The following is a 27,656-nucleotide window of genomic DNA, read 5'->3' as shown; positions in this document are numbered from 1 at the left end:
TCATTATATTTTTCTTTTTCTTTTTTTGGTCTACGTTTTACAGGAAGATAGTACTTCATAAAAATGGCAACTTTGTGAGTGAACGTGGCCGTAACTCTATAGTATAATAAGTTGTGTCCCTGGCATGTAGTCAATTGTGTGCATGCTAGTCCTGCACTAATTTATGCTTAGTCACATTGGCATTTTTAAATAATATACCTTTAAACAAGTTCTTAGATGGCTTTCACATGTGAGGGCTACACAAACTTAGCTTCCTCTGGCTCAACATAGGAATACTCTGCTTTAAATGTTCCCGTCCTGTTCTGATATTCCCCATGGAATTCCACTTCAGCCCTGCTCCCTGAAGAGCTCCACTGGAAAAGCTGCGTCCCTTTGAAGACTGTGGTTTTTACAGAATCCACATCCCGAATCTGGGAAATCAAAAACAGACACGCTGTGGCTCTTGACAGAAAATCCGGCTTGACTGCTGGTCATCATAAACATCAGTGTTCTGCTAATACTTTCTCTACGTTACTGTCCTTCTGATAATCATTGTTAAGTATTCAGTACACAAACATGAAAATGAACTAGGAATGTTCAGCTTGGGGGAAAAAAAATCTCTCACCAGAACATATGTGGAGTCTGAGGAGGTTGTATTGAACACAGACAGGGCTCTGATGTGTATCCTCAAAGCAGGGGGTGCATCAATGAACACTCGACAAGACTGAGACGACAGATTTCTCACAGGGTTCTCGATCAGACCAGATGGAGAGAATAGCTGGACGTCACAGTCTGGGGAATCGGAAAAATGGCATGATGTACCTTAGCTCAACTCAGCTCGGTGACTGAACTGAGACTGTCTTGACAAAAGGAAAGTTACACCAACATTTTCTCACTGGTGTTTAGTACATCATCTACATTAAAAAATCATGAAAACACAGTTTTTCCCTTTACACTAAGTGTAGTTGGTCAGCCAATACAATTTTGGACTGGAGCTGTGAGGCTGATATTCAAGGTCTATTAAGTACAAGTTGTGTATTTCTATTTATAATTATATTAATATTTATATTAAGATAATCTACTTCCATGAGGAAAGGGAAAATCTAAGGAAAAATGGGTAAAAAAATTTAAATTCAAACATTTTATGAAGAGATACAGAAAAAAATGTGATTTCTAACAACCTCACAAGACTTGGTAGGCCACCAAAGCTGTTCCCATCAGATAAACGGCAATTAGAGCTTTCATACTTGAGAAATAGGAGAAAATCAATCTCCACTCTTGCTTCAGATTTTCAAAAAATCCACAGGTGTTTCTGTCCATCCTTCCACTGTGACAGGACAACTCAGCACTATGGGTCTGAAAGGATGGGTAGCTGTCAAGAAGCCCTCACAGAGAAGATACAACCAACTTCTAAAATTGAACTTGGAGGTATGGAAAAGCATCCCTGAAAATTTCTGCAGGCAAGTCTCCTGAAAAGTGTAGACACACTAAATACTGAAAAAATGATATTAAATTTAGTTGTTATGGCTTCTATGTCATAAATGACATAGAATGATCTAATAAATGATCAATTACTGTCTATTTTGACTTTAAATTAAGTAAATGAAAGCTGGTCTCTGACTGGTTGGTGCAGTGGGTAGCGCTATCGCCTCACTGCAAAAAGGGCCTGGGTTTGATTCCCCGGCCGGGCGACCAGAGTCCTTTCTATGTGGAGTTTGCATGTTCTTCCCGTGTCTGCATGAGTTTCCTCCTGCAGTCCAAAGATATGCAGTCAGACCAATTGGACATGCTAAATTGCCCCTAGGTGTGACTGTGTGAGTGAATGTGTATGTCTGTCTGCCCTGTGATGGCGTGGCAACCTGTCCAGGGTGCATCCTGCCTTCTGCCCAATGACAGCTGGGATAGGCTCCAGCAACCCCCGCTACCCAGAAGGAGAAGCGGCTTAGATGTGTCTGTGTGGTCTCTGACTTTTGCTCAGTACTGGCCTTACAGCTCCAGTGAGGAAAACTAAAAAGAAACTTTTAGGTCAGGTGACCTAAAGGCTGTGCACATTATTTGACTGACCTTGATGGCTTTTCTTTGTGTTCTTCTTACTCTGATAGGACAGCACCACTCCGTTGCCAGGGGTGATGCGGCTCTGACGGACCAGAACAACGTTCGAACGAGATGCCACAAACCTCCCTGCCATCTTTTCACAGAAACGCCTCAGAGACAGCCTCTCATAAAGAGCCAGATTCTCTTCTAAACACATAAACGTACACAGGTCCACTGTCAAATTCCCAAGTCCCAGCCTTCCACAGTCTAAAAGCGTAACCAGCAAGTCACTCACTCTGTCTGCAGTTCAGAGAACTGGACTCGATTTTGATTTGGATGACTTCATCAAGAGGACGACCAATAGCAATGAAACATCTTCTCTCTGTGATGTTTCGTAGGTCAATGGTCTTCGAGTCCTGAAGGAAGAGTTGTCCACAGACACCTGGAGCAAAGCAACAATAAATAACTTATTCCTCACTGAAAACTGACAGGTTTTGCCATTTAACTACAGGTACATTCCATCTAACAATCCATCCCTGCATTCATTATCATCTGTAATGGCATCTATGTCATTTTATATACCTCACATTCAAGATATACAGATAGACCTTCTCTATATATTGTTCTGCCAGATTGATTTCTACAAGGGATAGCTTGGTGGAAAGTTAAATTTACACAATTCCCAAAATGCAGTTATGTAGTTTTATAGGCTTCAATGTGGCTGCTATGAATATTTGCAACACAGTTTTATCCATTTTTATGAATAATAGTGTTAGGTTTTCAATTGTGCACACACAGCTTGCATAATTTCCAAAGAAGAGCACTGCTCTGTAACAGCTGCACATAATCCTAAAGTCAACATGCCCAGTACCAGGCGTAAGCTACAGGGGTATAAAGGCTGCCAGTACTGGGCTGTGGAGCAGTGGAACTGACCTCACTAATGCTCTTTTGGCTGAATGCAATCATATCATCACAGCAGTATTCCAACATCTACTGTAAAGTCTTCCCAGAAGAATAGAAGCTGTTACTGGAGCAAAGGGGGCACAAACTCTCTATTGTAATTCAGTCCTTGAGATGTAAACAAAGATATTCAGAGTGGTCTGATGTGAAATGTTTTGTTGTAACTTAACTGGGATTTCATTACAGTGGTGGTGATGGTGGGTACCAGGGGTCACGAAGTCTACAATGCAGTATTTTCTTTATTCATCCAAAACCAACAGTGACCCTATACCTTTTTAATGTCATGTTAATAATGGTAAAGCACATCTGTTCACGCATTCTTTGTAAACTATTTTGCCTTGTAACACCCTGCCTTAAGATTATGTCTTAATGACTAAATTATAAAATTCTGAAAAATTCCCTCTAATTCGCGAAGAAACATTAGATGGGCAGATGCCTTTCAGACCGCGTATTGTTTACAACTTCTGAGATTACTTAAATGGGAATGTAGTTTTTCCAGAATTTCCACATAATTCAGTCATTGACAAAGGCATTCAGAGTGGTTGGTTCATTGTAGAAGAAATTACAGACTCAAAATTTCCTTACAGTGGAGGTGAAAGGAACCAGGAGCCATAATATATACAATGCAAAGAAACCATTTCATTGATGATCTAAACCACCAACTAAACAATACAAAACAAAGGAATTAAACCCTGGACAACACATCTATCGTGGTCTTTGTAATTCTGATTTATCGTTCTATTGCTATTGTTCTTCCACTTAACTGCTCTGTGGAGGTTGTGTTGGTGCTGCTGTGGTGCTTCCTATCACTGCCACAGTTGGTAGAACTTTGACAATCCTGCTCATCCCAGGTCCTCCAGGAGGTGTAGACTTGGTCTTTTCCAAGTCCAACCTCCAAGCTTTCTGGCTGCTGTGGTAAATTGGTGCCTGGGTGGCAGTGCTGCTCATCCCCTGGGTTGGGCTGAAGGGTGTGGAGCAGTCAGAGCTAAAGCAGGCCTGGATGGTGATGGGTTTGGGCAGATGGACACAGAGGAGGGGGCTAATAGGTAGAGGGCTGGATGGGCCAAGGCATGAGACCGTCCGAGACTGGATCCCATAACCACAAGAGACCGAACACTATTGGAGAAAGAGAGTAGCTGAAGCGTTTGGAGATATTACACAGTATGTTAAACAATGTCAGCAACCATAAAACCAGGTCCTTTTGAGATTAGTTGATCACATTAGCTTCACAGTGCAAAACTAAGGGGAAAAGGCTCTTTTCCTTTAGCTGGTGAAAGCAGAGGTAAGGTACATAGCTAATAAATAGCTGCTAGGAAGCCGAACATCTTATTTCAGCCGTATGAATTTCTATTTTTAATTCAACGATACAGTGGAGAGAAATGATCACTCAAGTGACACAAATGACTCATGAGATGAGGACAAGCAGCTCACAGCTACAGTTAGCAAGCTAGCTTCACACCTTACCGCATTTCTCCAGCTGAAAGGATAAAAACTAGTGTCCATTTTGTGACTTTGACAACCCAAGTAACAGTTGAATTTATACTAACTTGCTTGTATTCAGTAGCCTATAGTTCAGTAGCTAGGCTAGCAATCAGGACTGGTTGACACCACAGTGATTTTCAATGGTTGTATGACATAGGTGCCAGGAACGTTGATGGACGAAAACATGAAAACAATATAAACGTGAATTTTCTCAGAGGCATAAGGCCAAGGGGCGTAAATCTGCTCTGTGGAACACTGCGTAACACAACAAATAGCATATTAAAGACTTATGCTAAAGGTTTATGCCAGAATTCTCCTTTAAGAGATACAGTGGGGCCCAAAAGTCCACTGTTGAAAATGCTTCCTTTTTTCTTTTCTAATTTATTGCCGAATATATTTTTCCCCCAGTATAAATAATACCAACATCATTTGAGTGGAACAAAGAATCTTCAGAATTTCTTTAAAAAAAATTTAATTTCAGAATTTCCTAGTTTTAATTTCTCCCCTTTTTGCTTTAATGACAGCGAGCTCTCAAGCTAGCATGGACTTTTTGCAAAAGCCTCTGAGGAGTAGATCAGATCCACCTTAGTCAACTAATGTGTTTCACTGGAAAGAATAAGCATGGTCAATTTCACTCACACACACACACACACACATTTTCTAAGCCGCTTCTCCCTCAGGGTCACAGGAGGATGCTGGAGCCTATCCCGGTGGTCATCGGGCGGAAGGCGATCAATTTTACAAATTTGCTTAAATTTAAATAGTGGCCTACCAATAGTGCAGAAGTTCATTGTCATAACTTGTTTTACATGTTTCAAGATTCTAAAACTTTCTGTTGTTTATTTGCAAGTTTAAATGAAAAAATACCAGATTTTCAATATGATCTTAGAATTCTGGACTGCACTGTATGTTGTACCTTGAAAGTACACTGCATTGCACAACCTCAGGTTGAAGTTCTCTCATGAAATATAATGCAATAAGTCAGCCAGTCTGAATTGGTAGCAACATCTGGTAGCTTTGTACCTCACTCCACTCCTGTACGGCCCAGTGGAAGGAGCAGGCCTGAGTGAAGCAGGGCACTGTGAGTGGAGGCTTTTTGCCTGCCTCACAACTCTTGTCCTCCACCTCCGTCTCCACTCCTCCATCTAACTGCACACACCAAACCTTCCTCAGCGCGACACCCAGACCACAGGACACCGAACACGGACCCTGCTCCCCTACCTGCCACCTGCGCCATAAAACACTGAATAAGATTGTACAGCAATGGAAATCTAACATTGACATTTGACATATGGCGGTGTTGTATACAAATAAAACATTCTTACTTAGATCACTGTTGCACTGCTCTATTACTTAAAGGAACTGTCTTGTTCACCTTGGTGGACAGGCCTCAGTGTTACAAGCCACCGCCTCTAGAGGTTTGGGCATATCATGACAGGCGGAGTCTGCTAGCAGCACCATGGCCTTTTCTCCTTCTGCACCCTGCTGAGAACAATACAGCACCCTCCTCGCTACCCCACCTCCACATGACACGCTGCACTCCCCCTGCATGTACCGCCACCTAGTGGACACAGATTAACATGGTAAGACATGGTGACATCAATGCCATACATAAAACAAGAGTGGGAAACTGAGAGTCCAGCAGAGTTTGGTCATTTCCCTGCTCTAAACACATGGCGATTAGCAGCTGAGTTGAATTAGGCATGTTTGAGCTGGAAGATTACCACTACAAGAATTTGGTGCTCTAGGAGTTCCCCACCACTGCAATTAGCTGGAGTGTCCAGTTCCATTTCTGGAGTCGTAATGCACAGTTTAGTGACCAAATTACTGTGACGATACTGAATTATCTATTAGCAGACAATCTCTATAGAACTTGCACAAAAATAGTTGGGTGTGTGAAATGCTGATAAAAAAACAAAGCAGTGATTAGTAAATTCTTTTTGACCTGTATTAAATAGAAAATAGTACAAAGTGTCTATTGACAACAATTTATCAAAGTATTTCCAAGCCCATGTCATGATATCCACCACAGAAGCATGCCATTTTTAATGCAGTGCTATCTGAGGGGTCGACGGTCTCAGGCATTCAGTTGTGGTTTTCGGCCTTGACCTTTATGCACATACATTCCTCCAGATTCCCTGAATCTTATTATGCACCACAGAGGGTGAAATACCTAAAATCCTTGCAGTCCGTTTTGAGATGCATTGTTCTTAAACTGTTGGATTAGCCTTGACCTATCGCTACTTATAAAGTACTAGGCCTTTCCTGGATTCTCTTTCTATACCCAAGCAGGACTGTAGGACCTGTTTAAGATGTTTGAGATGTCCCTGGTCTTAAATTCCTTTGCAATGTGTTGCAGGTATCAAATCAGAATGAGGGAATATTTACAAAATAGATGTATTAAATATCCTTTGTACAGTTAAATACAGATCAAAATTGATCTACAAGCCACTGCCTTTTGGTTTTAATTACATTTTACATACTGTCCCAACTTTTTTGGAATTGGGGTTCATAATTTTAATATAAACACTGCACATATCATTCATTTTGTTGACCAAAAAGCTATTGTATGGCTCCCTATGATGACTAAAACTGTCTGTGAATTGAAATGCATCACGGCTAACAATTGTAAGACCAATGCAAGTGTTATACACTGGTCGAGGTAAACGCACATAGCAGGGCATGGTGACTGGGCACAGGGTTGTGTATATGGTTCAGGTTTGTTGAAGTGGTCACAAAGAAACTCTGGGACGTCTAGTCGTGACTGGTGATCCACACAGGAGAACCATATCTGCTGCGTACCTGCACACACACGGATCAGAAAAGCATGAATGATCCCATAGAACACAGACTCAGTATGGTATTGCAGTGTGTTTGAAATGATCATGCAACGGGTCTATATCCTGCCATTTTTCTTATATTCTATTTTTTTCTGGCATCTACATAAATTTTGTGTTGCTGTATATCACTGTTGTCAGATCAAAACTTTGTATGCCCAAAACTGTAACTTTACAGCAGAAGGTAAAAACATACTTTACTTTTAATGTAAGTCAATGGAACCAGACTTTTTCCCAAGTAATTTTAGGTCATTTCTTTTGGTCCATTCATCATGAAATTTACACCCAATATACAGGCCTATGGACATTTTCAAATTATGTCAAAAACAGAAAAACAACAAAAATGGAGATACAAAGTTTTGTTCTGACAGCAGTGACATACTAAACAAAAACATGATTCTTTATACCCTGAACACCGATATGTCCAAATGATCTAATTTGCTGACCCCTAAACAAGGCAAATGAGCTGATCCCATTCAAAGAGCAGTCCATGTAGAGATGTACAGAACAAACTGTTAAGATCAGACTGAAATCTTCAGGGACAGTGGAAAAAAGAAACTTTATGAACTCTTTTTGGGCGTCCAGCTCTTTTGGAAGGCTGTAACAGCACAATATTTAATTATTTCAACACATATTTTGCTCCAATAATGCTGCTTCACACTGTCGGCAGTAACAACACTCCTTATCACTTCATTGCAAATGGGCTGGGCTAAACTGCTATACATAAATGTGTGAAAATACGTAAATGTTTCTAATGTTGTGAATTCAAAAAAGGCTGTTTTTACTACTTAGTTCATTTATAACCTGGGGATGAATAATACATTTTGAAACTCTAACCACGTTAAAAGGAATATTAGCTTTTCTTTGATATGGCCTCATTACTATGGTAATGTTAGAGTTAACAGTATTTAATGTATTTGTATACCATTCCCACAAGTCTTCGTGCAGTGGCCAATCACGGGGCTCCAAACGTACACTGGAATCATTCTGGACTGGGGCATTAGAAGAAGTGACCCTCTATAGCTCTGGTGGAAGACACAGCAGTCCCTCACTGATGTACCTCATATATTTCAGAGACATTTCTATACAGTAGATATATTGTATTAGTTTTACTTGTATTGTCTTGTATCTTGTACTTTTTGTTCTACGCTGTACCTCTCTATGTGTCTCCCAGCCAATAGGGCACACGTCCACCACACAGGACACATTTTCAGAGGGCTTGGGGGCTGGGCAGAGACTGTCATCCATCGTTAAATCAGCTCCACGGTGGGAACGCACACAAGACACTTCCCTGTGAGCCTCACCTGGACCACACACAGCCGAACACTCACCAGCCTCTGAGACTTGCCATCTGCAACATGTATACATATATCTACCATACTAGTACTGTGTAAATGTCAGAGACCACTCTTTATTTACTTAATCGCTTTTCAAAGAAATCTGAAGGGGTATTTTCCCTCACATTACATGGACAAAAGTATTGGGACACCTTCAAATTACACCTACAGGAGCTTTTATGACATCCCATGCTAAATCCATAGACATTAATGCAGAGTTGGTCCATTTTTGCAGCTATAACAGCTTCTGCTCTTCTGAGAAGCTTCCTACAATATTTTGGAAAGTATCTGTGGGAATTTTTGCCCATTTATCCAGAAAAGCATTTATGAAGTCAGACAGTGATGTTGGATGAGAGAACCTGGCTCACAATCTCCATTCTAATTCATCCCAAAGGTGTTCGATGAGGTTCAGGTCAGGGCGGTCCAGTTCATAGCAAACTCACCCAGCCATGCCTTTATGGACCTTGCTTTGTGCGCAGGGGCTCAGTCCTGCTGGAACAGTAAAGGGTCTTCCCCAAACTGTTCCCACAAATTTGGAACCATAGAATTGTCCAAAATGTCTTGGTCTGCTGAAGCATTAAGATTTCACTTCACTGGAACTAATGGGGCCAAGCTCAACTCCTGAAAAACAAACCCATATCATTATCCCTCCTCCACCAAGCTTTACAGTTCTCCTGGCCTTTGCCAAACCCAGACTCATCCATCAGACTGCCAGATAGAGAAGCGTGATTCATCACTTCACAGAATACATTTCCGCTGCTCCAGAGTCCAGCGGTGGCGTGCTTTACATCATTCCATCAGACACTTGGCATTGTGCTTAGTGATGTAATGCTTGCATGCAGCTGTTCAGCCAAGGAAACCCACACCAATGAAGATCCTGGCATACAGTGTTTGTTCTGATGTTAATGCCAGAGGAGGTTTGATGCTCTGCAGTTACTGAATCAGCAGAGTGTTTGACTTTTATGCACTATGTGCCTCAGCACTCGGTGACCCCGCTCTGTAACTTTACATGGTCTAATACTTTGTGGCTGAGTTGGAGTGCTTCCTAAATGCTTCCACTTTTCAATAAAACCACTCATAGTTGATGGTGGAAAATCTATGAGGGAAAAAATCTGGCGAACAGAGTTGTAGCGTCCTATTACAGCACCACACCCAAAGTCAATGAGCTCTTTAGAATGACCCATTCTTTCTCAAATGTTTGTAATGGCAGACTGCATGACTAGGTGCTGAAAAACGTGTATGTAATGGCCATTCTGACCGGAAATTAAATAAATGTAGGGTGGTCTCTGACGTTTGCACAGCACTATATGTACAGCAACAAATGTACATCATCATATTACAGTAATTAATCATTTAAGAGTTTTAGCTTCAAATTTTGTTTTAAATCAACAATATTTATGTTGATTGTTTTACGTTCTGAGAGACAATCACAAAAAAATGACTAATTTACCAAGTTCTGGGTCACAGAACATGCAGTAATTTATCATTTTGTAAGGCTAAAATTGAATTCTATTGGCTGCTTCATCACAAACCCAAGAAACCAAGATTATAAAACGTATCGCTCTTATTTTCAGACAGAAACGTCAGATACGTATGTTGGTTCAGCAGTCAGGCAGTTACCTGGCAGGGCAGAGATGAGTGTTGCAGGTTTCTGTTGCTGGAGGTTTGCTCAGAGAGCATTCAGACTCGGGCAGTCCCACTGTTTCTGCCCCCTGCTTCTGCACACAGGCCACAGAGCGTACCCGCTCCCCAAAACCACAGGGGGAGCTGCAGGGACCAAACTCACCCAGCACCCAACTGCAAAGAAGCACAAGCACTTACAACAAGTCTACACTTTGTGGTTTAGCTTAAGCGCAGATTTATCTAACGCATTTCTGAATTTAGCAAAAGGCCGCAAGCACTCTGTAAGACCACGAGTGTGCAGACATAGTGTACCTTTGTGGGATGAGTACTGTAGTTCTCATGATGTTAAAGGTCAATTTCACTGATTGATCAAAACCTCTGCATAACTGAATTCTTAAAAAACGAACAAATTCATTCAAAGCGGTTTGACATAAAATACTCCATTCTAGAGAAACTTACCGAATCAGAATTGTTCACAGTGATGGCGATAGGAACTAGACCTCTGAGCTTTGTGACAAAAAAAGCTTAATATGCACCACCAAAATTTTGAACAACTACACTCAAAAGCAAACTAACATTTATGTGCTGCTTCCTCCATCGTGCTAAAAACATTGAACTTTTTGTGGAATGTTGTAAGTCTGATTGATGCACACTTGCTACTGGAGGGCTTTAAACCTGCTCCCACAACCTGATAACTGCTTTGGAAGGCAACTATGCTCACCACTATACCACCAACTATCTGATGTGGGACAGTGAACAAGTGAACAAGACAAAGAGGACAGTCTGAGGGAGTCGGGCTGGAATGATGCAGAAAAACACTGCTTTTAATGCGGTTTTTAGGAACGACTGCATTTAGTGTAGTCTTGCACACTCTTTTCCATGTTCGAAAGATGGGACACACATGAATACTTGCACACAAGTACTCAAAACACAAAGTTCAATGTGTGAACTTTGGAATGGGGCATAAGCTCAAACCATTCTAAATTAGTTCAAACTGCAGTCCCACAGCTACTTAAAAACTATTTAAAAAACTATTAAGTATTCAGACTTTAGATATTTGCAAGGATGACGTTATGATCTATTTAAACCTGAGGAGTTAACTGAGACATCAAGAACATAAAAATGTTATATTTTCTGCAACAAAGCAATTTTTTGTGTTTTAATGAAAATATTGTGTTTTTATGTGTGTATATCTGTTCAAAGCTGTGCTTGCTTGATCTAAAACCATTACTATCGAAACAGCCAAGTCTGAAACATTTGGTAAAGTTTCAGTAGTGTTGTGATTGTTTTCTTAATGAAAAAATTGAATCTTAAATCATTTATCGTAATAACATAGACATGATTAATATATGGGGTCATTCAAAGCAAAAGGATTTTGGTCTGAAATGTCTGAAATGTGTTTTGAACTCTGACTTTGAGCCAATTTGGTAGAGCAAACTGAATATAAACTACATTTAAGTAAAGCTTTTTTGTACAAGTAATGCATTTCACTGTTTTAAACACTATTAAAACAAGACAGACACTTCATTATGATAATATTATTGTTAACATGGCTGCATGTGAACATGGCTCCTCGGGTGAGCTGGCTATACCTGGGTGGGCAGTCAGGTAAGTAGCAGGGCTGTAGTAGAGTTGGGCTTGGAGGGCTTGAACCACAGAGCTGCTCCTCCAGATGCTCCTGGGTGTTCATGTCAACACATTCTTGCTTAACCCTCTGGATCCCTACGGATAAAAAGCAATCAAATCCACTGTTACTCCGTGAGAAATAGCCCTTTATCATCATCATCATCATCATTGTTAACCACTTAGTCCAGATAGGGTCGCAGTAGCAATTGAGAGAGCAGAAAATCCCAGACAACCCTGTTCCCTGCAACTTCCTCCAGCTAATTCCCGGGGACCCTAAGCCACTCCCAGGCCAACTTCAAGATATAATCCCTCCAGCGGGTTCTAGGGCAATCCTGGGGTCTTGTCCCGGTAGGCTATGCCTGGTACACCCCCACCGGGAGGCATCCAGGGGGCATCCAGATCAGATGCCCGAACCCCCTCAGCTGGCTCCTCTCAGTGCGGAGGAGTAGCAGCTCTACTCTGAGCTCCGCCCGGATGACCAGGGACCCCAAGCCACTCCCAGGCCAACTTGGAGATATAATCCCTCCAGCAGGTTCTAGGGCAATCCTGGGGTCTTGTCCCGGTAGGCTATGCCTGGTACACCCCCACTGGGAGGCATCCAGGGGGCATCCAGATCAGATCCCCGAACCACCTCAGCTGGCTCCTCTCAGTGCGGAGGAGTAGCGGCTCTACTCTGAGCTCCGCCCGGATGACCGAGCTCCTCAACCTATCGAATAGAGTGTAGCCTGCCACCCTGTGTAGAAAGCTAATTTCCGCCGCTTGTATTCGCAATCTTATTCTTTTGATCATTACCCACAGCTCATGACCATAGGTGAGGGTCAGGATGTAGACCTACTGCATCTGCAGTCTGACAGTCTGCTGACAGAGCATTTTAAGTCAGTACCACTGCTGGAGTTTTCTTTTTCTCTCAGAGGAAAACTTTCCACACACGAGGCATGCTCAGAGGATGTTTTTCTCTTCGGATCTACCAACATATGTGAACAAACATTCTCAGTGATGAAGTTCAACAAATCCAGATAGAGATCCTCTCTCGGTGACAATGACTTGTGTGCTGTCCTTTGCATATCCACCTCAGATATTCAACCTGACTTCAAAGCACTTGTTCAAACCCAAATCAGGCTAGCTTTCTCTCATTGATCACAAAAATAGAACTGATGTAGAACATACAAAGCTGGGTGCATTTGTTGCTTTTTTGTATAAAGTCACTGTGATGCTGATCTTTGAAAAACTAGATTTTTCTGTGTAAAGTTGTGATGCTACTTTTTTAAACGCTGCAAAAGAGACACATTTTCAAAACAGTTTTTATAAATCTTTGTTAAATAGTGCTATAATTCTGTGCTCCACATTTTCATTGCATCATTGTAATGTTCCATGTACCGTTCTTTATTAAGTTAAAGCGATGCTGGTGTTTGAAAAAAGCTATTTTATGTCAGCTTGTGATGCTAGTTTTTTAAACACTGAACAGTTTTCTAAACTGAACAATCACAAGTTCATTAAATAATTATATGATTATGTCCTCCACATTTTCTTTGTATTACTATAATGTTTCATTTACTGTTTTTTTTATAAAGGGATATTATATGTACTGTATACAGTATATATGCATTGGGCAGAACTGAGTTAAGTATATTAGTCTGGCCCTCTAAAACTGTTCCAATTTCCTATATGGCCCCTTGGGAAAATTAATTGCCCACCCTTGAACTAGAGTGTCTGAAGGTTCCATTTGGTTAAACTGCTGCCTAACAAAACCAGCTGCCTATGCAGATGGCTGGGGCTGAGGTAGCTCACTATGTACTGAGAAAAGTTAGATCTCATTGTAATATTGTCACTGTACATCTCATTGACATATTGTTGCCCTGTAGAGTGGTTTTAAGTCCTCGTGTTGCCTCACAGCAAAAAATGCCCGGGTTCGATTCCCTGGCCGGGCGACCAGTGTCCTTTGTTTGTGGAGTTTACATGCTCTCCCCATGTCTGAGTGGGTTTCCTGTGGGAGGTCTGGTTTCCAGGTGTTTGTGTGTGTGTGTGTGTGTGTGTGTGTGTGTGTGTGTGTGTGTGTGTGTGTGTGTATGTGTTTATTTTTACCTGTGCCACAGGTAACAGAACAAGGTGAAAGAACAGTGGACCATTGCCCCTCAATGACCCTCGCCACAGGAACAGTATCACGCACATGGTACTGATAGGTGATGTTTGGGCTTGTGACGTCTCCATACTCCTTCCCATACTGCCTATACACCTAATAAGACAAACAAACAAAAAGCTTTATAGCAGTATGAGACATTTTTACCGTACATCAAGTCCTTGGAGCTATTACAAACTTACTAATGAAAGAGCGAACAGTCACAAAAATATACAGCAATATATACAGTAACATACAGCTACCCACCTGTATATGAATTTTGTCTGTGACTGGTCCAGACAGAATGAGCTCCTCTGTTTGGGGTAGTTGGTCGGGTGTGAGGTACAGGTGGTAGATAATGTAACGCTCCTCCAGCGGTGAGGGGTGGGTGGTGTTTAATGCTATGTCTCTACTTCCAGCCACTATGTATTCATCATTCACCAGCACCGCTTCACAAAAATGAACATATAACACTGTATTGATGTATTCTTTGCATTGCTTTGTACAAGTGTTGTGCTAGCAGAATGCTTTGGTAGCATAAAAGCTAGTCCCTGGACTTACCCAGATGTGTGAAAACTGGCTTCCAGTTAATCACATGCACCTGAGAGGCATTCACTGGCAGAATGAGGAAAGTGACATACTCTAAAAAAGGAAAGAAAAAATAGAGAACGTATATTACGAATAGGAAAATGTACTTTACATGAAAAGACCCTATAGAATTTATAGGCTCCAAGCCGTAGAGACAGTAAAACTTAAATTCACAGCCTTCAAACTCTGTTAATGAACTGATACCCATAAAGAACATTTCTACCGTTAAAATCGATGGCAAAAACAGCAATTTCTTCACTTTTTGGTTTTACTGCAACAACTCCTTTAGTGTGTGATCCACAATATTTCAGTTGCCTAAAAAAATCTGCAAAGACCAGTTGGACAGTGTGAGCTGCCCGGTTATTTATATCAGTTAAGAGTTGTGTTTCATATCCAAGGCATAAGGCAATAATACTACTTACTTCATACAGAATCAGATTTGAGTTTTTGCTGTTTTTGATAGTTATAGTTTAGTTATAGTTTAACAGCTAAACAGTCTCTCTAACAGGTAAATACATATACAAACACAATCAAGGGCAGTTAGAGACAGACTGAGAGAGAATGCAGTCAGGTGTAACGTCGGGGAGCGAAGAGGCGGATGCATACGCTGAGATAAGCAAGATTTATTTGGGGCAAATCCAGGGTCATAGTCGAAACGGTCCAGGTTCAAACAGCCAGCATGGAGAGAATGTGGATCAGACATGACAAACAGAAACACAGAACCTCAAACAAGAATCCAACACTAGAAACAATATATACAGCACATCCAGCACAATCAAACATCAAACAAAAAGGTAAACAAAAGCACATGAGGAGACTGGGAGCGGCCAATCGTGACATCAGGCTGGGATCTATGATGAACTGACAAAGTCTTTGATGATATAATATCTGTTAAATGAAACCGAGGGACTAAAGTATCTTTGCTAATGCATGGCGCACTTCAGATACAGCAATTTTAACGTTTTTTTGTCTACAAGGGACACAGAAACTTTACACTAAATACTCTAACAACTATCAGATTATTCCACCTCTGCACTTTGTATTTAATTCTGGCACGTGATGCACTGGTGTGGCCTGTTTCTCAAGTGAGACGATGTGGGTTTTGTGTGCACGACAAAAGAATTTCATACAAATCAGTATGATGTAGTAAACCTATGCTTCCACTCCACCAACCGCAGTCTGATCAGAATACTTTTTAGTTTTTATAGTCAGCCCAGATTTTATAGGAAACCTGCATTAGACTTTCCCCTATTCTAGCTTTATATGCTCCAATACTATCGCAAAAAAACCCAGTTCTTTAGTATAAAAGGGTAATATGGGTAAATATCATGGGTTGACACCTATGAAATTAGACTATATTTCCCTGTCACAGACTAATATGGTGGTATTCCTCCAAAAAAATCAATTTATTGGTAAATCTTATGGGTTGACATCTATGAGATTTCAGTGCAGTACCTTTGGCCTCTCCACCTGTGTATGAGCCAGAGATGAGTTGGCAGGAGGAGCCATTTCCTCCACAGACTCCACACACATCCTCCACTTTTCCAGAGTGCATCACTCCATCACAGCCAAACACCTGAAGAAACACAGAGTGCAAGTTTAATCTGGGACTAAACTTCAGTGTCAATGCAGAAACATTTTTTAAATGCCGGTTTGGGCTTAGGCTTAATATATGACCCAAGAGTCTCGAAGTCTTTGCTAACATTTCCTACTCCACATATCTTCATTTATTCCTTAAACCTTCACTAGCAAAGCCCAGAACACTTTACACAGGCAACGTTCCACTTCTGGTTTAAAGACTCTTAACTTCTCTCATGGAGATTTGTAGCCAAAAAAACTAACATTGCCAATAATTAACAAACACTTGTAGCATGTGATACATCTTGCTAACTGGTCCATTGTTGCTTTTCTTCACTAACATTATCTTACTTCACACATCTGTGTATTATTTTTAACCCTTCACAAGTCAAAGGAACATGAGAGCTAAAAGTCCTAACATCGCTAAAAATGAATGTGTACTGCTAGGAGAATAGTTACAGCATGCTAACTGGTTCCCACCTGTATTTCTTTATTGACATTTCCTACTATACTTTATTCCTTCTCCTTTCCTAAGGAAGACCTAAAAAAGACAATGGTCCACTTTCAGTTCAGACTTACATTTCTCACAAAAGAAATCTGACATAGCTAATAAAGTGTCTGGTAATGAATGCTGCCAGTTATATAGCATTATTAAGTAATGGAACACAAGAGGGAGCGTGTTATCATGACATAACATCACGGCTGTGATTTGGTTGTAGGCACGAGCCGAAGGCGCCAGCAGAAAAGGCACATAAAAAGCAACCAGAATAAAGGGCAGGTAACTCCTAGCTGAACTCTTTCTCTTTATGGATTACTGACAAAAAACCTCTTGAACTAAATCCAAGCCCAAAACACCACTTATCCTCCTGGGTTGAGGGGGCAGTTGGAGTCTATCCCAGCGGTCACTGGGCAAAAGGCAGGAAACACCCTGGACAGGTTGCCAGTCCATCACAGGGCAGACACACAGACATAAACAATCATGCATTGGGCAGTTTAGCACATACAGTTGGCCTAACTGCATGTCTTTGGACTGTGGGAGGAAACCCACGCAGACACACAGACATACAAACTCCACACAGAAGGACCCTGGTAACCCTGCCGGGTTAAACCCAGGGCCTTCTTCCTATGAGGGGACAGTGCTACAGTACAGCGCAAGCCCAACATGATAAAAAACAAAACACACATTTTAAACTAAAGAGCGACAACATCAACAATATTACAGAACAATATTTCATGTCTCTTTTGGGGGGTGGGGACCACACAGCACAGCTTTTCATGCCACGCCTCAAAAGCCCCTTCTGAATGCGGTACTTATGACATCACCACAACAACGTTACCTGGCACTTCCCCTTAACACAGGCAGTGACTGAACCAGTAGGTGCAGGGTCATCAGGTTCACACCGTGTTCCATCGATGAACTGAGACCCACGACTGACCATGAAGTCCTGCTCACGGGAGCGGCACACGAGCTTACACTGAGCATCACCTTATATGGCAAGAAAGAGAGACAGAGGATGTAGAGACAATGTTGAACTTTCTTTATTATAGGATTCACAACATGAAAATGATTTTGTTAAACAGGAATTCCACCCATTTTTTAAATTTCTGCATAATTCAGAGTTTATGGCTTAACATAGAAAACTTGCCAATGATTTTCTTTACAGTGGCAGTGATAGGAAGCAGGAGATGCAATATTTACTATGCAAACACAGCCATAAACGTATTTTCGGACTTTTTTTTATATGCTGCATCATTTGTAGTGAAACTGTGGTGAATCTGAAAAGACAAATATTTAGCTGAGTACTATTTTCCCTTAAAAAGTCTTTGTCTTAAAAAGTGCTTCCCCGCCATGAATGAATTAAAAATACATGTTTCATGCCAAAACTTTCTTATAAAACTACCGTAAAACAATGTCTCAGACATCAGGCAGTAAATTTATAACCATTTCATATAAAAATATCTATAAGGCAGTTTTTAGAGGCATTAAACCCTTTTGGACGTCTGGTTCCTATCACCAATCCTGTGAAAATTTCTGATTCTGATTCCCCAGAATGGAATCGGTGTAAATTCCCATTTAATGTGATATTAGACAATAATATTTGGTAGTTATTCAGCTGGTTAGCCGACCTGAGATGAAACCAACTGCAGGCATCCAGGAGTAGACTGTGTCTGCATGTGGAGACAGCGAGAGAGGCTGATAGTCTGTATCGGAGCACTGCTGGGCCATGAACTCAAGCTGAGTTCTCTCGCATGGCTAAAAACAATGACAGAAGGCCACTGGGTCAACAGCCAACTTGAACTTAGAACACTAGTTGAACTTAGTACAAGCCATTGAAGCCACACAAGCCACATACTGCTTATTAGGGTAAACTTTTAATGCACATTTACCGTTTGCTGAATTTAACATATTGGTGAAATAAAACTTCAGACTATTGCCAATTAAAAGTTATAGCAGTATTTTATTTTATGTTTTATTTTTAGCTAAATATGCTAAAAATAAATGTACACTTAAATTTAATATTTAAGTTTGCTCTCTGTAGAGGACGTGTTAACTTGCTTTCACATAGAAAATCAACATAATTTGTAGCCAAAGGTGTTCACACGTTTGCATATGACTGTCTTCATGCACAGTACACTTACTGTTTGATTACAAACAGTGAATCTTTTAGTATTAATGGAAGCAAAACCCTAAAATAAACCAGCTTTGTAGCACAGCATGTATGTCTGCAGCACCGGTCCATTTAGAGAAGCTGACCTACAGAGACCTAACGTAAACATGACCAGTGGAAACGGACCTGTCGATGACAAAGTTCAGCTTCTATGCCCTCTCCCTTACACTCTCTCCCTCCAAACGCTGGCCTGCAATCAACCACATATACAGCCTTGTTAATGCCTATATGGCTAATGTAGACCACATGAAGAAGTCATTTACACTCTACTATTTTTAGAAATCCAGACATACACAATAATCAGTCAACACATGCCCACCTGGGGTTGTTACATTCTCTCTTGCGGTATGTGACCCCCCCTCCGCAGGTGCGTGAGCATGGGGAGAATTCAGACCAGGACGACCAGGAGCCATGAACTACCACAGAGGAGCTCAGTTTGGATGGAGACACACAACGACCTTTCAGACACCACTGAAACACAATGCAGGGGTTACATTTACAGTAAATGCACACATAACGTGATATTTCTGCAGATTTATATAGTTAAGATATAAACGATCAGGCGACATGAAATGACCCATTCTAGAGAAGCTTATCTGGTCAGGACTGTTCACGACGGTGGTGATAGTAACCAAACATTTGAAGAGTTTTTGCCTTTAAAAGCTACATCACAGAAAGCCATTACATGAAATGGTTACCAACATGCTTCCTGATGCCTGAAACATTGTTGTATGCTAGGTCTGAGACAATTCATTGACATAAATATTGTAAAAATACAGTTATTTTTAAAAATTAAGCACATGCTGGGTTTTGTGAGACAAAAATAGTACCCAAAGAAAATTACTTTGGTGATGTTTTCCTATCACCACCACCATAAAAAAGCCTGAATTACTGCTCCTGGGTTGATTTTCTACAATCAACCATTCCTGTTGGAAAGAAAAACAGCACAGGTCTAAGCTGGTTTAGCTGGTCACCCAGCACAGTCATGCTGCTGACCAGTATACCAGCATCCAAAACACTACACATCGCTGCTGTTGGACTAAAACCTTGTATCTCAAAAATGATAACAGGAAAAGGAAAAAACACACTTTATTTTTAATGTAAGTCAATGGAACCAGACTTTTTCCACACAGTAGAAAGGGTAGCAGGTGTTTTCAAATTATGTCAAAAACTGAAAAATGGAGACTCAAGGTTTTGGTCTGACAGCAGCGATACGCTGGTTTATGCTGGTTTTTCCAGCAGATTTCATATCAAACCACTCTGAGTCTGTCTTCACATCTCAGCAACCGAATTATGCCGTTTTTAAATAATCAGACAAGACATGGTTGCTGTCTGAAATTTACTTCTTTAGGTTTGTACTAGCAGTAAAAGGATAACAGCTAACAAGCAATGGATGCCTATGGCCAATAATTAGCATCACATCGCTAAAAACAGTAACTAGTAGCAGACGTCTTGAAGCCTGAATTTTGTTCGTACTTTTGTCCATTTTAATAGATGACCAACTGTCAGAAATGACACAAGCAAGTCTTTTTGATATTATTATATGAAGTGTGTGATGATTTAAGTATACAGTTTGCTTAAAGCTAATGAGAAGGGTGTGAGCTTAAGTCACTTGTTAGCTATGTTAGCCTTGTAGCTCAAGTGCACTGACACTAAAGAAGCAAACTTCAGATGTTAACTATGTCTTATATCACTGCACTTGATTATTTGGTCTTCTGTTAAATGAGAATAAGTCACTGCTGAAAAAAGAAAGAAAAACATGACTCTCATCTTTACTCAAGGATGATTTTTTTCATGACTAGTGCTGATACCTGGTTTGGCCCACATTCAGTACCATCCAACAGCGGCACAAGAAGCCTGGTGCAGGAGCTGCGGTCACCAGGGATGATGTGGCAGGACAGAACTCGACATGTCGCCTACAAACATAATTTATAAAATTTGTACACCGATCAGGCATAACATTATAACCATGTGTTGAGCTGGTCTGAGTGGATCAGACACAGCAGTGCTGCTGGAGTCTTTAAACACCTCAGTGTCGCTGCTGGACTGAGAATAATCCACAAACCAAAAATATCCAGCCAACAGCGTCCTGTGACCACTGATGAAGGACTAGAGGATGACCAACACAAACTGTGCAGCAGCAGATGAGCTGTCATCTCTGACTTTACATCTATAAGGTGGACTGACAAGGTAGGAGTGTCTAATAGAGTGGACAGTGAGTGGACACAGTGTATAAGAACTCCATCAGCACTGCTGTGTCACCACCACCACATCAGTGTCACTGCAGTGCTGAGAATGATCCACCACCCAAATAGTACCTGCTCTGTGGTGGTCCATGGGGGTCCTGATCACTGAAGAACAGGGTAAAAGGGGGCTACTGCACAAGGTAATGTATCGCCAGACTGCATTTCACAACGCAATACTGTAAAACAGCAACCAAGATCTGGCTGCTGGTTTACGGGGATACATCACAATGTTCACTCACCATGTCATTGCTAGTGAAGGAGCAGGCAGTGGCTGTGCTTCCAAATGCAATGCGACATTGATCGTCCACCCCGTAATATAGCCCAGGCCTCCACTCCTGTAGTGAACCTTCCAGCACTGGAACATCTTTCACACATTCTGCCTTGCCTTCACTACACAGCAAATATATGTTCTATTCTTTAGCTAGTGAGACACACCCATAATTGATGATATTGCGATCATTTTCAAGCCACATGCATTTCAATACAAACTAAATTTGAAGTTTAATGGGTATTTAAGAAGCTGTCATTAACTGTATATAACCATATGCAGGGTATAAAACACATGTAACATGAACATTAATAAGCATGTTTACCTGTAGAAGTTAAGAAGCTGGCTTCTGCTGCACTGAGACCAGGTGAGGTCCACACTGTTATAACCACCATCAGACGCCATTATAAACCCTCCACTGTTGCATGTGTTACCAATACTGTCATGGTTTATGCCAAAACTAGAATAAAAATCACACGGTTGGCATGGTTTAACTTTTCCCTGCATGGTGTTGCCATATAGCTACAATGATTTTACAACAAGCACAACAAAAAGTCAATTGATTTTGGTTATATTTGTCAAACAGTATATATTTTTCTGTTGCAGCCAGACCGCCTCCCCCCTCACCACCCCCCACCCTCTGCCACGACCCAGAAGAATAAGTGGTTTCAGAAAAAGTGTGTAGGTGTAGTGAGGTTTTAAAATTTGTAGTTGGAGTCAAAGCATAAATACATAAATACAGCATCTCTTACCTGTGTCCAATCTCATGTGCAATTGTGATGCCAAGATCAAAGCCTGTATCTTCTGTAATGACACAATTCCATCGGCTTGAACAGACTCTTCCTAGCTGTGTTACACCCCTCACCAGTTTATTCCCATTTGGCAGCACCAGATCAAACCTTATGTGAAACAGTAAGAACAGAATAACCTAAAATAAACATTCACAAGGACACAGTGTCTTTGATGCAAAGCACCCCTTTTCTAAAGCATCGAAAGCTACTTGACTGGCAGTGACTCCGCCTTATGAAAAATGTGCAGCCTGCTAAATGTGAGAGAGTGAGTGAGTGAGTTACATGCCAAATTCATAAAAATGAACTAAAGAGTAGAACAGTAAGTCCATACCTGGTGATATAGAGAAGCAGATCTGCATGCAGAGGGTCAGTATCAGTGGTGGGGTTGACTTTACGACCCCACTCACACACACTCCTTAGAGAGGAGGTTATATTGTCTGAGATCTGAATCTCTGGCTGCAAATAAGAGAATTATTGCTATGACTGAACGCAGAATGGCACTATGAGTAATTCCGTGGTGGATAAAGTTCATATAAACTTACCTCTGGCTCAGTGAGAATGATCATACGGACCAGATGAACTCTCATATTTGCCCCCAAAGTGACGTCTCTTAACAACTCTGAGGCCTGCAGGAGTAAATAGTTAAAACCATTAAAACAAACAACACTGGCAACCTACATTTGGGTGAACTTCTGCCAGAAATACAAACACATTTGTGTCCAGATATTTCCAGACACCACCTCACCCAACTTTTCTTCCCAAATCAAGGGTATTAATAGAGAGTATGTCCCCCCTCTCTGCTGCAGTAACAGCCTCTACTCTCATTAGAAGAGTTTACACCAATTCTTGGAACATTATTGTGAGGATCTGACTGTGTTTAGCCACAAGAGCATTAGTGAGGTCAGGTAGTGAGGTTGAATGATTAGTTCTGGATCACAAACGCCACTCCAACTCACCCTAAAGGGATTTAAGAGTGCTAAGCACGCCACATAAAATGATTCCACAGCTCCATAGTCCAGTGTTGGAGAGCGTTATACTCCTTGTGCACAAACCCAAGACTGCTTGAAACTGTAATCTTAATTCGTGTGCAGCTGCTCTAGTACATTCCTATGAGATTGCATCACTACACGCATACAATGTAACACCTGAGTCAGCAATAAGTGCGCATTACAATAGCTGAATCTGTTAATTCAGTGCATGTATATACATGCCCCCATGACATACAGCAGTGTATAATCCACAGATGTTTTACACTTACAATGTTCAGGTTGGTGAGGACGTATCTCTCTGTGTCCTGCTTGTGAACCTCGTGGACATCGGGTCCCACCACCACGAGCAGCTCTAAATGACTGACCTCTGCCCCTGGAAATGACCTCTGTAGCCTATGATGATCTAAGAATGAGCATGTTACATATAACATACAACAATGCTCTGTCTTTAAAAGCCATCATAATTAATAATAAGGTTTCTTATGAGAGCAAAATATTTTACGTACAGTACATAAGAACAGGAAACATTCTGAATACTATGCATATCATGAAGTGTTTTAGTGGTACTAGAAAGCTGTTGAAATGCCTCTTTGAAATTCTACATTAATCTAACTTAAATTGTGATCAGATCTTCAAGCATGTCATAACAATAGATGAAGAGAACTCAATAAAACAAATAACACAAACTAAATAACATAAAAATAACACAAAAACACAAATTATTTTATTTTCCATTCATTTGTTGAACAAAATGATCCAATATTAAATGTCTGCTGGAAAACATATATAAACCTCTGTTTTTGGTAACAGGTGTAAATCCCTTGAGCAGCAAGGACTTCAACCACTTTCTGTGAATGTTGATCAGCCTTGCACACTGATTTTTTTTAGCATTGGCCTATTCCCTCCTACAGAACTTCCTCGTCTCTGTGAGGTTGATGGGGATTTATACACACACTACACTCTTCTGGTCCTGCCACAACATTTCTAGTGGATTAAACTCTTGACTTTGAGGCAGTCACTCCAAAAATGCTAAATTTCTTCTGCTTCAACCATTTTTTGTTAGACTGACAAGGGTGCTTAGGGTCATTGTCTTGCTACAAGAACCACCTTCCATTGAGATTAATCTCAGAGATGGGGGCACTGACAGTCTCCTGGAATTTCTTGATACAAACCAGAAATTATAGTACCATCAAATTATGGCAAACTGTCCTGCTTCACTGGCAGCAAGACAGCCCCAAACCGTGATACTACCACCGCCATGCTTCACATATGGGACAAGGATCTCCTGCTGGAATGGAGCATTTAGTATTTGCCAACAAAATGTTTCTCATTTAGGCCATAAAGTCCCATTTTGGCATTTGTTGCATGACCACTTCTGGAAAACAGTAACAATTGTGTTGAATTTTCTCTATTTGTACACCATGTGTCTGACTGTACAAACACTCCCGGTTTTATAACCTGTTCCAGCCTGATGGAAGATTTCTGAGATATTTCTTTGACTGATGGATGGTGTGCACTCTCAAACATTTTTGATGAAGACCAGACTTTGATAGAGAAGACTCAGGTTGAGGCATTATAAATAGGGCAGGGTCACCCCCACAGGGTCACCAATTGACTGAACATTCTAAACCTAATTATTCCCTATCCCAAACGTATAATTCTAGATTTTCATACTTTTGCCACCATTGGATGAATAAATAATTACATATATTTAATAATTGGATCAATTTGTTGAGTAAATGAAAGAAATACTATGCAGTTGTTTGTGTTTATTTTATTAGGTTCTCTTTATCTATTGTTATAACTATCACAATATCACAATATAGGTCAGATTTCAGGTAGAAATTCTGAGAATATTGCCGAAAGTTTCTGGCACCACTATAAATGATTTCAAATCCAAAACTGTAAACAGTTGTCCGTATTCAGCACAAATAAATAAACACACTATTAAACTTAAAAGTCTAATTAAAAGTCTACACCCATGTAGTGGTCACTCACTCTGTGCATGTCTGAGTCGTGTCCTTACAAGTGAGGGCCGAGTCAGAACCAGATGTGGCACACCTTGAAGTGGATCCACAAACTGGATCAAGTGGTATGAATGTCTTTGGAGCAGTGGACGAATGTATAGCTTTCTTTTTCCTGACTGGAACAAAAGCAGGCCTTCCTGGAGGGAAAGAGAGAAATTATGATCAGACAATTATTAATTGCATTGAAAAATAGATATGCATCACAAAATATGAGGCCACAATGAACTGCAAAAAAATTACGGAAAAAAGTTTGGGTACATATTCTTTGAAATAATTGTTGTATTATTCTTAATTTTCTTTGCTATACTTTGCAAGATTCCTTTATGCTCTCAGAAAAAATGTATGACACTGTCACTGGGGCGGTACCCTTTTCGTCACTGTGGTGGGTCCCTCAGGGGTACATCTCAGTACCTTTAGTCAGGGAACATAACTGAACCATAATCCACTGAAATGATATGTTCTAAGCTGTACTGACTCCACCCCCCAAGTCTGCTCTCCAGGCTTTTATTTTACTGTTCTGTTTTAATACATTAGTTTATAAAAAGTTACAAATGTCTACTTTTCCACTAGGAAAAACGTATTTAAGGTACACAATTGGACCTTAAAACCGCTGCTGCACCTTTGAGGGTACACTTACATTGTTTGTACCTTGATGAATGAATCATGTAGCTGCATGGTACCAACAGAGTACAGCACATCTTTTTTTTATTAGCAAAAACTTTTTCTCTTTTGTGTTTCATTATAAATACTCAACCAACAACAATTTGTGAGATTAAGACAGTGCTACTGCTGCAGCCATATGTAAACAATGGTTAACCAAAAAGACTATAAAGTAAGCAAGTCTCACAAGCTTTCCATGGCACACAGAGAGAAGGGTTTTCACATTTTCTGGACTCAGCAGGTGAAGTCGCTCACAACACATGTCCTCCTTCCTCTTTATTACACTGAGTGTGGAATTAAGGGCAATCTCCAGGCTGGATGGACAGGAGAGGGACTGCTCCCCCTTGAGCTGGCCCAACAGGAACTGCCTTTGCTTGGTTTGAAATAAGCACTGCCATGGCCTTCTGCTGGAGCAATTTAACCACACTAGCTCAAACTCAGGCACTGAGGAGGAGAACAATGCAGACACCAGAATGAAATGTACGTATGTTTGATTTAATGCTTTAAACTTATTGCTGCTGTCAGACGAAAACCTTGTATCGTCATTTTTGTTGTTTTTCAGTTTTTGCCATAATTTGAAAATGCCTTTTACACTTAATGCCTTGAAATCGCCCTTTACATTGTGTGTCAAATTTATGATCAAAGGCCCAAAGAAACGACTCAAAATGACTTGGAAAAAAAGTCTAATTCCATTGACTTACATTAAAAGTAAAGTATGTTTTTTTCGTGTCCTGTAAAGTTACCATTTTTGAGACACAAGGTTTTCTTCCAACAGCATTGTTATTCATGTATAACTAGCCTTTCGTATTTCACTAGATCTTTAGCCTGTCTTACCTGATGCCATTGAAACGGTGTCAAAATAATAGAATACATCTTGAGGTGCCAGTGACCGCAAAAAATCCTAAAATGGTAGAACAGGGTACATTTAGAACAGAGTCTTAGAATACATTTAGAATTGAGTCTTTAAAACAGACTCAAAACACATTTATAAGAGAAAATATGGGAAAGATATTTCAGCATCAAAAGTACTGTCTGTCTTAATCAACTGCAAATTATTTAAAGTTGAAAAGATAAAAGAGATATGGATGCTGGCAAGGTTAGACAGTGTCTTTCATTTAGTTACATTCCAGTCAAAAGGTCATTAAGTATAAGATCATCTTTACAGAAGGGGGAAAAAAAAGCCAAAACTTCCCCAGTTACCGTCCACCCTCTGCCTTTGTTGCAACTTCCATTCTTTTCAGGAAACTTGCTTTCAGCTTTTCAAAGGAAACTGCAGGGATATTTTCCCACACCTTCACAGTTCAGTCTTAGAAGTTGGTTATATTGTCTCACCATCCTAAAAATTACATGATGTTGAGGGTGGCCAGTCCATTGTTTTGAGAACACCAGCAGCTTCTTGTCCTGATCGTCTCAGCATTGTGCTTAGGATCGTTATCTTACTGCATAATGATTTTCGCCAATCAAACTTTACCATGAGTAACTTGTACTTAATGGCCATTTTGGCTGGAAATACAATAAACACAAAAAATAAAGTGTGGTCGCTGACTTTTGCACCCATAAACATTTCTCTCCGTACTGAAATATGATATTTTTTATAAGGTGGAGCCAGTTTCTATGGCAAAAACACAAGCAGAGGTCAATGTACTATTGCAATGGCACGTGTCTTTTAGAATACAATGAAATAAACCCCTTTTCAACAAAATTCACCAACCGTTACATTGACTTACCTTTTCCAGAGAAAACTGAGATGTCAGCAGAACTGTGTCCACCAGAACTGAAGCTAGAAGCAGCGACACAAGTGCTGCCATGTTGGACTCAAATTTGGGACTAGCAGTGTGAGGTCCAG

The 27,656-nt window shown here is 40.6% G+C and overlaps 1 protein-coding gene across 1 annotated transcript; it reads right to left on the bottom strand.

Moving 5' to 3' along the window:
• Positions 1 to 65: 65 nt before the first annotated feature.
• adamts13 (ADAM metallopeptidase with thrombospondin type 1 motif, 13) lies at positions 66 to 27,656 on the bottom strand. The gene is made up of 31 exons (XM_017696426.2): positions 27,538 to 27,656; positions 26,645 to 26,711; positions 25,998 to 26,254; positions 25,122 to 25,287; positions 23,393 to 23,526; positions 22,677 to 22,760; positions 22,466 to 22,590; positions 22,096 to 22,242; positions 21,669 to 21,803; positions 21,315 to 21,465; positions 20,641 to 20,745; positions 19,149 to 19,300; positions 18,956 to 19,019; positions 18,288 to 18,414; positions 17,498 to 17,646; positions 16,038 to 16,158; positions 14,556 to 14,636; positions 14,262 to 14,443; positions 13,961 to 14,111; positions 11,845 to 11,974; positions 10,250 to 10,426; positions 8,448 to 8,643; positions 8,218 to 8,317; positions 7,128 to 7,257; positions 5,831 to 6,016; positions 5,479 to 5,683; positions 3,738 to 4,089; positions 2,309 to 2,455; positions 2,044 to 2,220; positions 605 to 771; positions 66 to 410 (listed from the first exon to the last, which is right to left on the bottom strand). Exons 1-31 carry the CDS (start codon positions 27,616 to 27,618, stop codon positions 237 to 239), a joined length of 4,620 nt encoding a protein of 1,539 aa, XP_017551915.1. The 5' UTR covers positions 27,619 to 27,656; the 3' UTR covers positions 66 to 236.

The sequence above is a fragment of the Pygocentrus nattereri genome, chromosome 29 (genome assembly GCF_015220715.1).
Source record: "Pygocentrus nattereri isolate fPygNat1 chromosome 29, fPygNat1.pri, whole genome shotgun sequence".
NCBI lineage: Eukaryota > Metazoa > Chordata > Actinopteri > Characiformes > Serrasalmidae > Pygocentrus > Pygocentrus nattereri.
This window is presented reverse-complemented; position numbering and strand designations above follow the sequence as displayed.

Bases quoted from the DNA above. Each gene is read 5' to 3' on its own strand.
- adamts13 (XM_017696426.2), bottom strand. From the start codon at position 27,618: ATGGCAGCACTTGTGTCGCTGCTTCTAGCTTCAGTTCTGGTGGACACA. The intron at 20,746-21,314 runs GTGAGTGAACAT...TTATGTTTGTAG, and splicing joins CCTTCACTAGCAATGACATG to GCGACATGTCGAGTTCTGTC. The intron at 11,975-13,960 runs GTAAAAATAAAC...TTTTATCCGTAG, and splicing joins TTCTGTTACCTGTGGCACAG to GGATCCAGAGGGTTAAGCAA.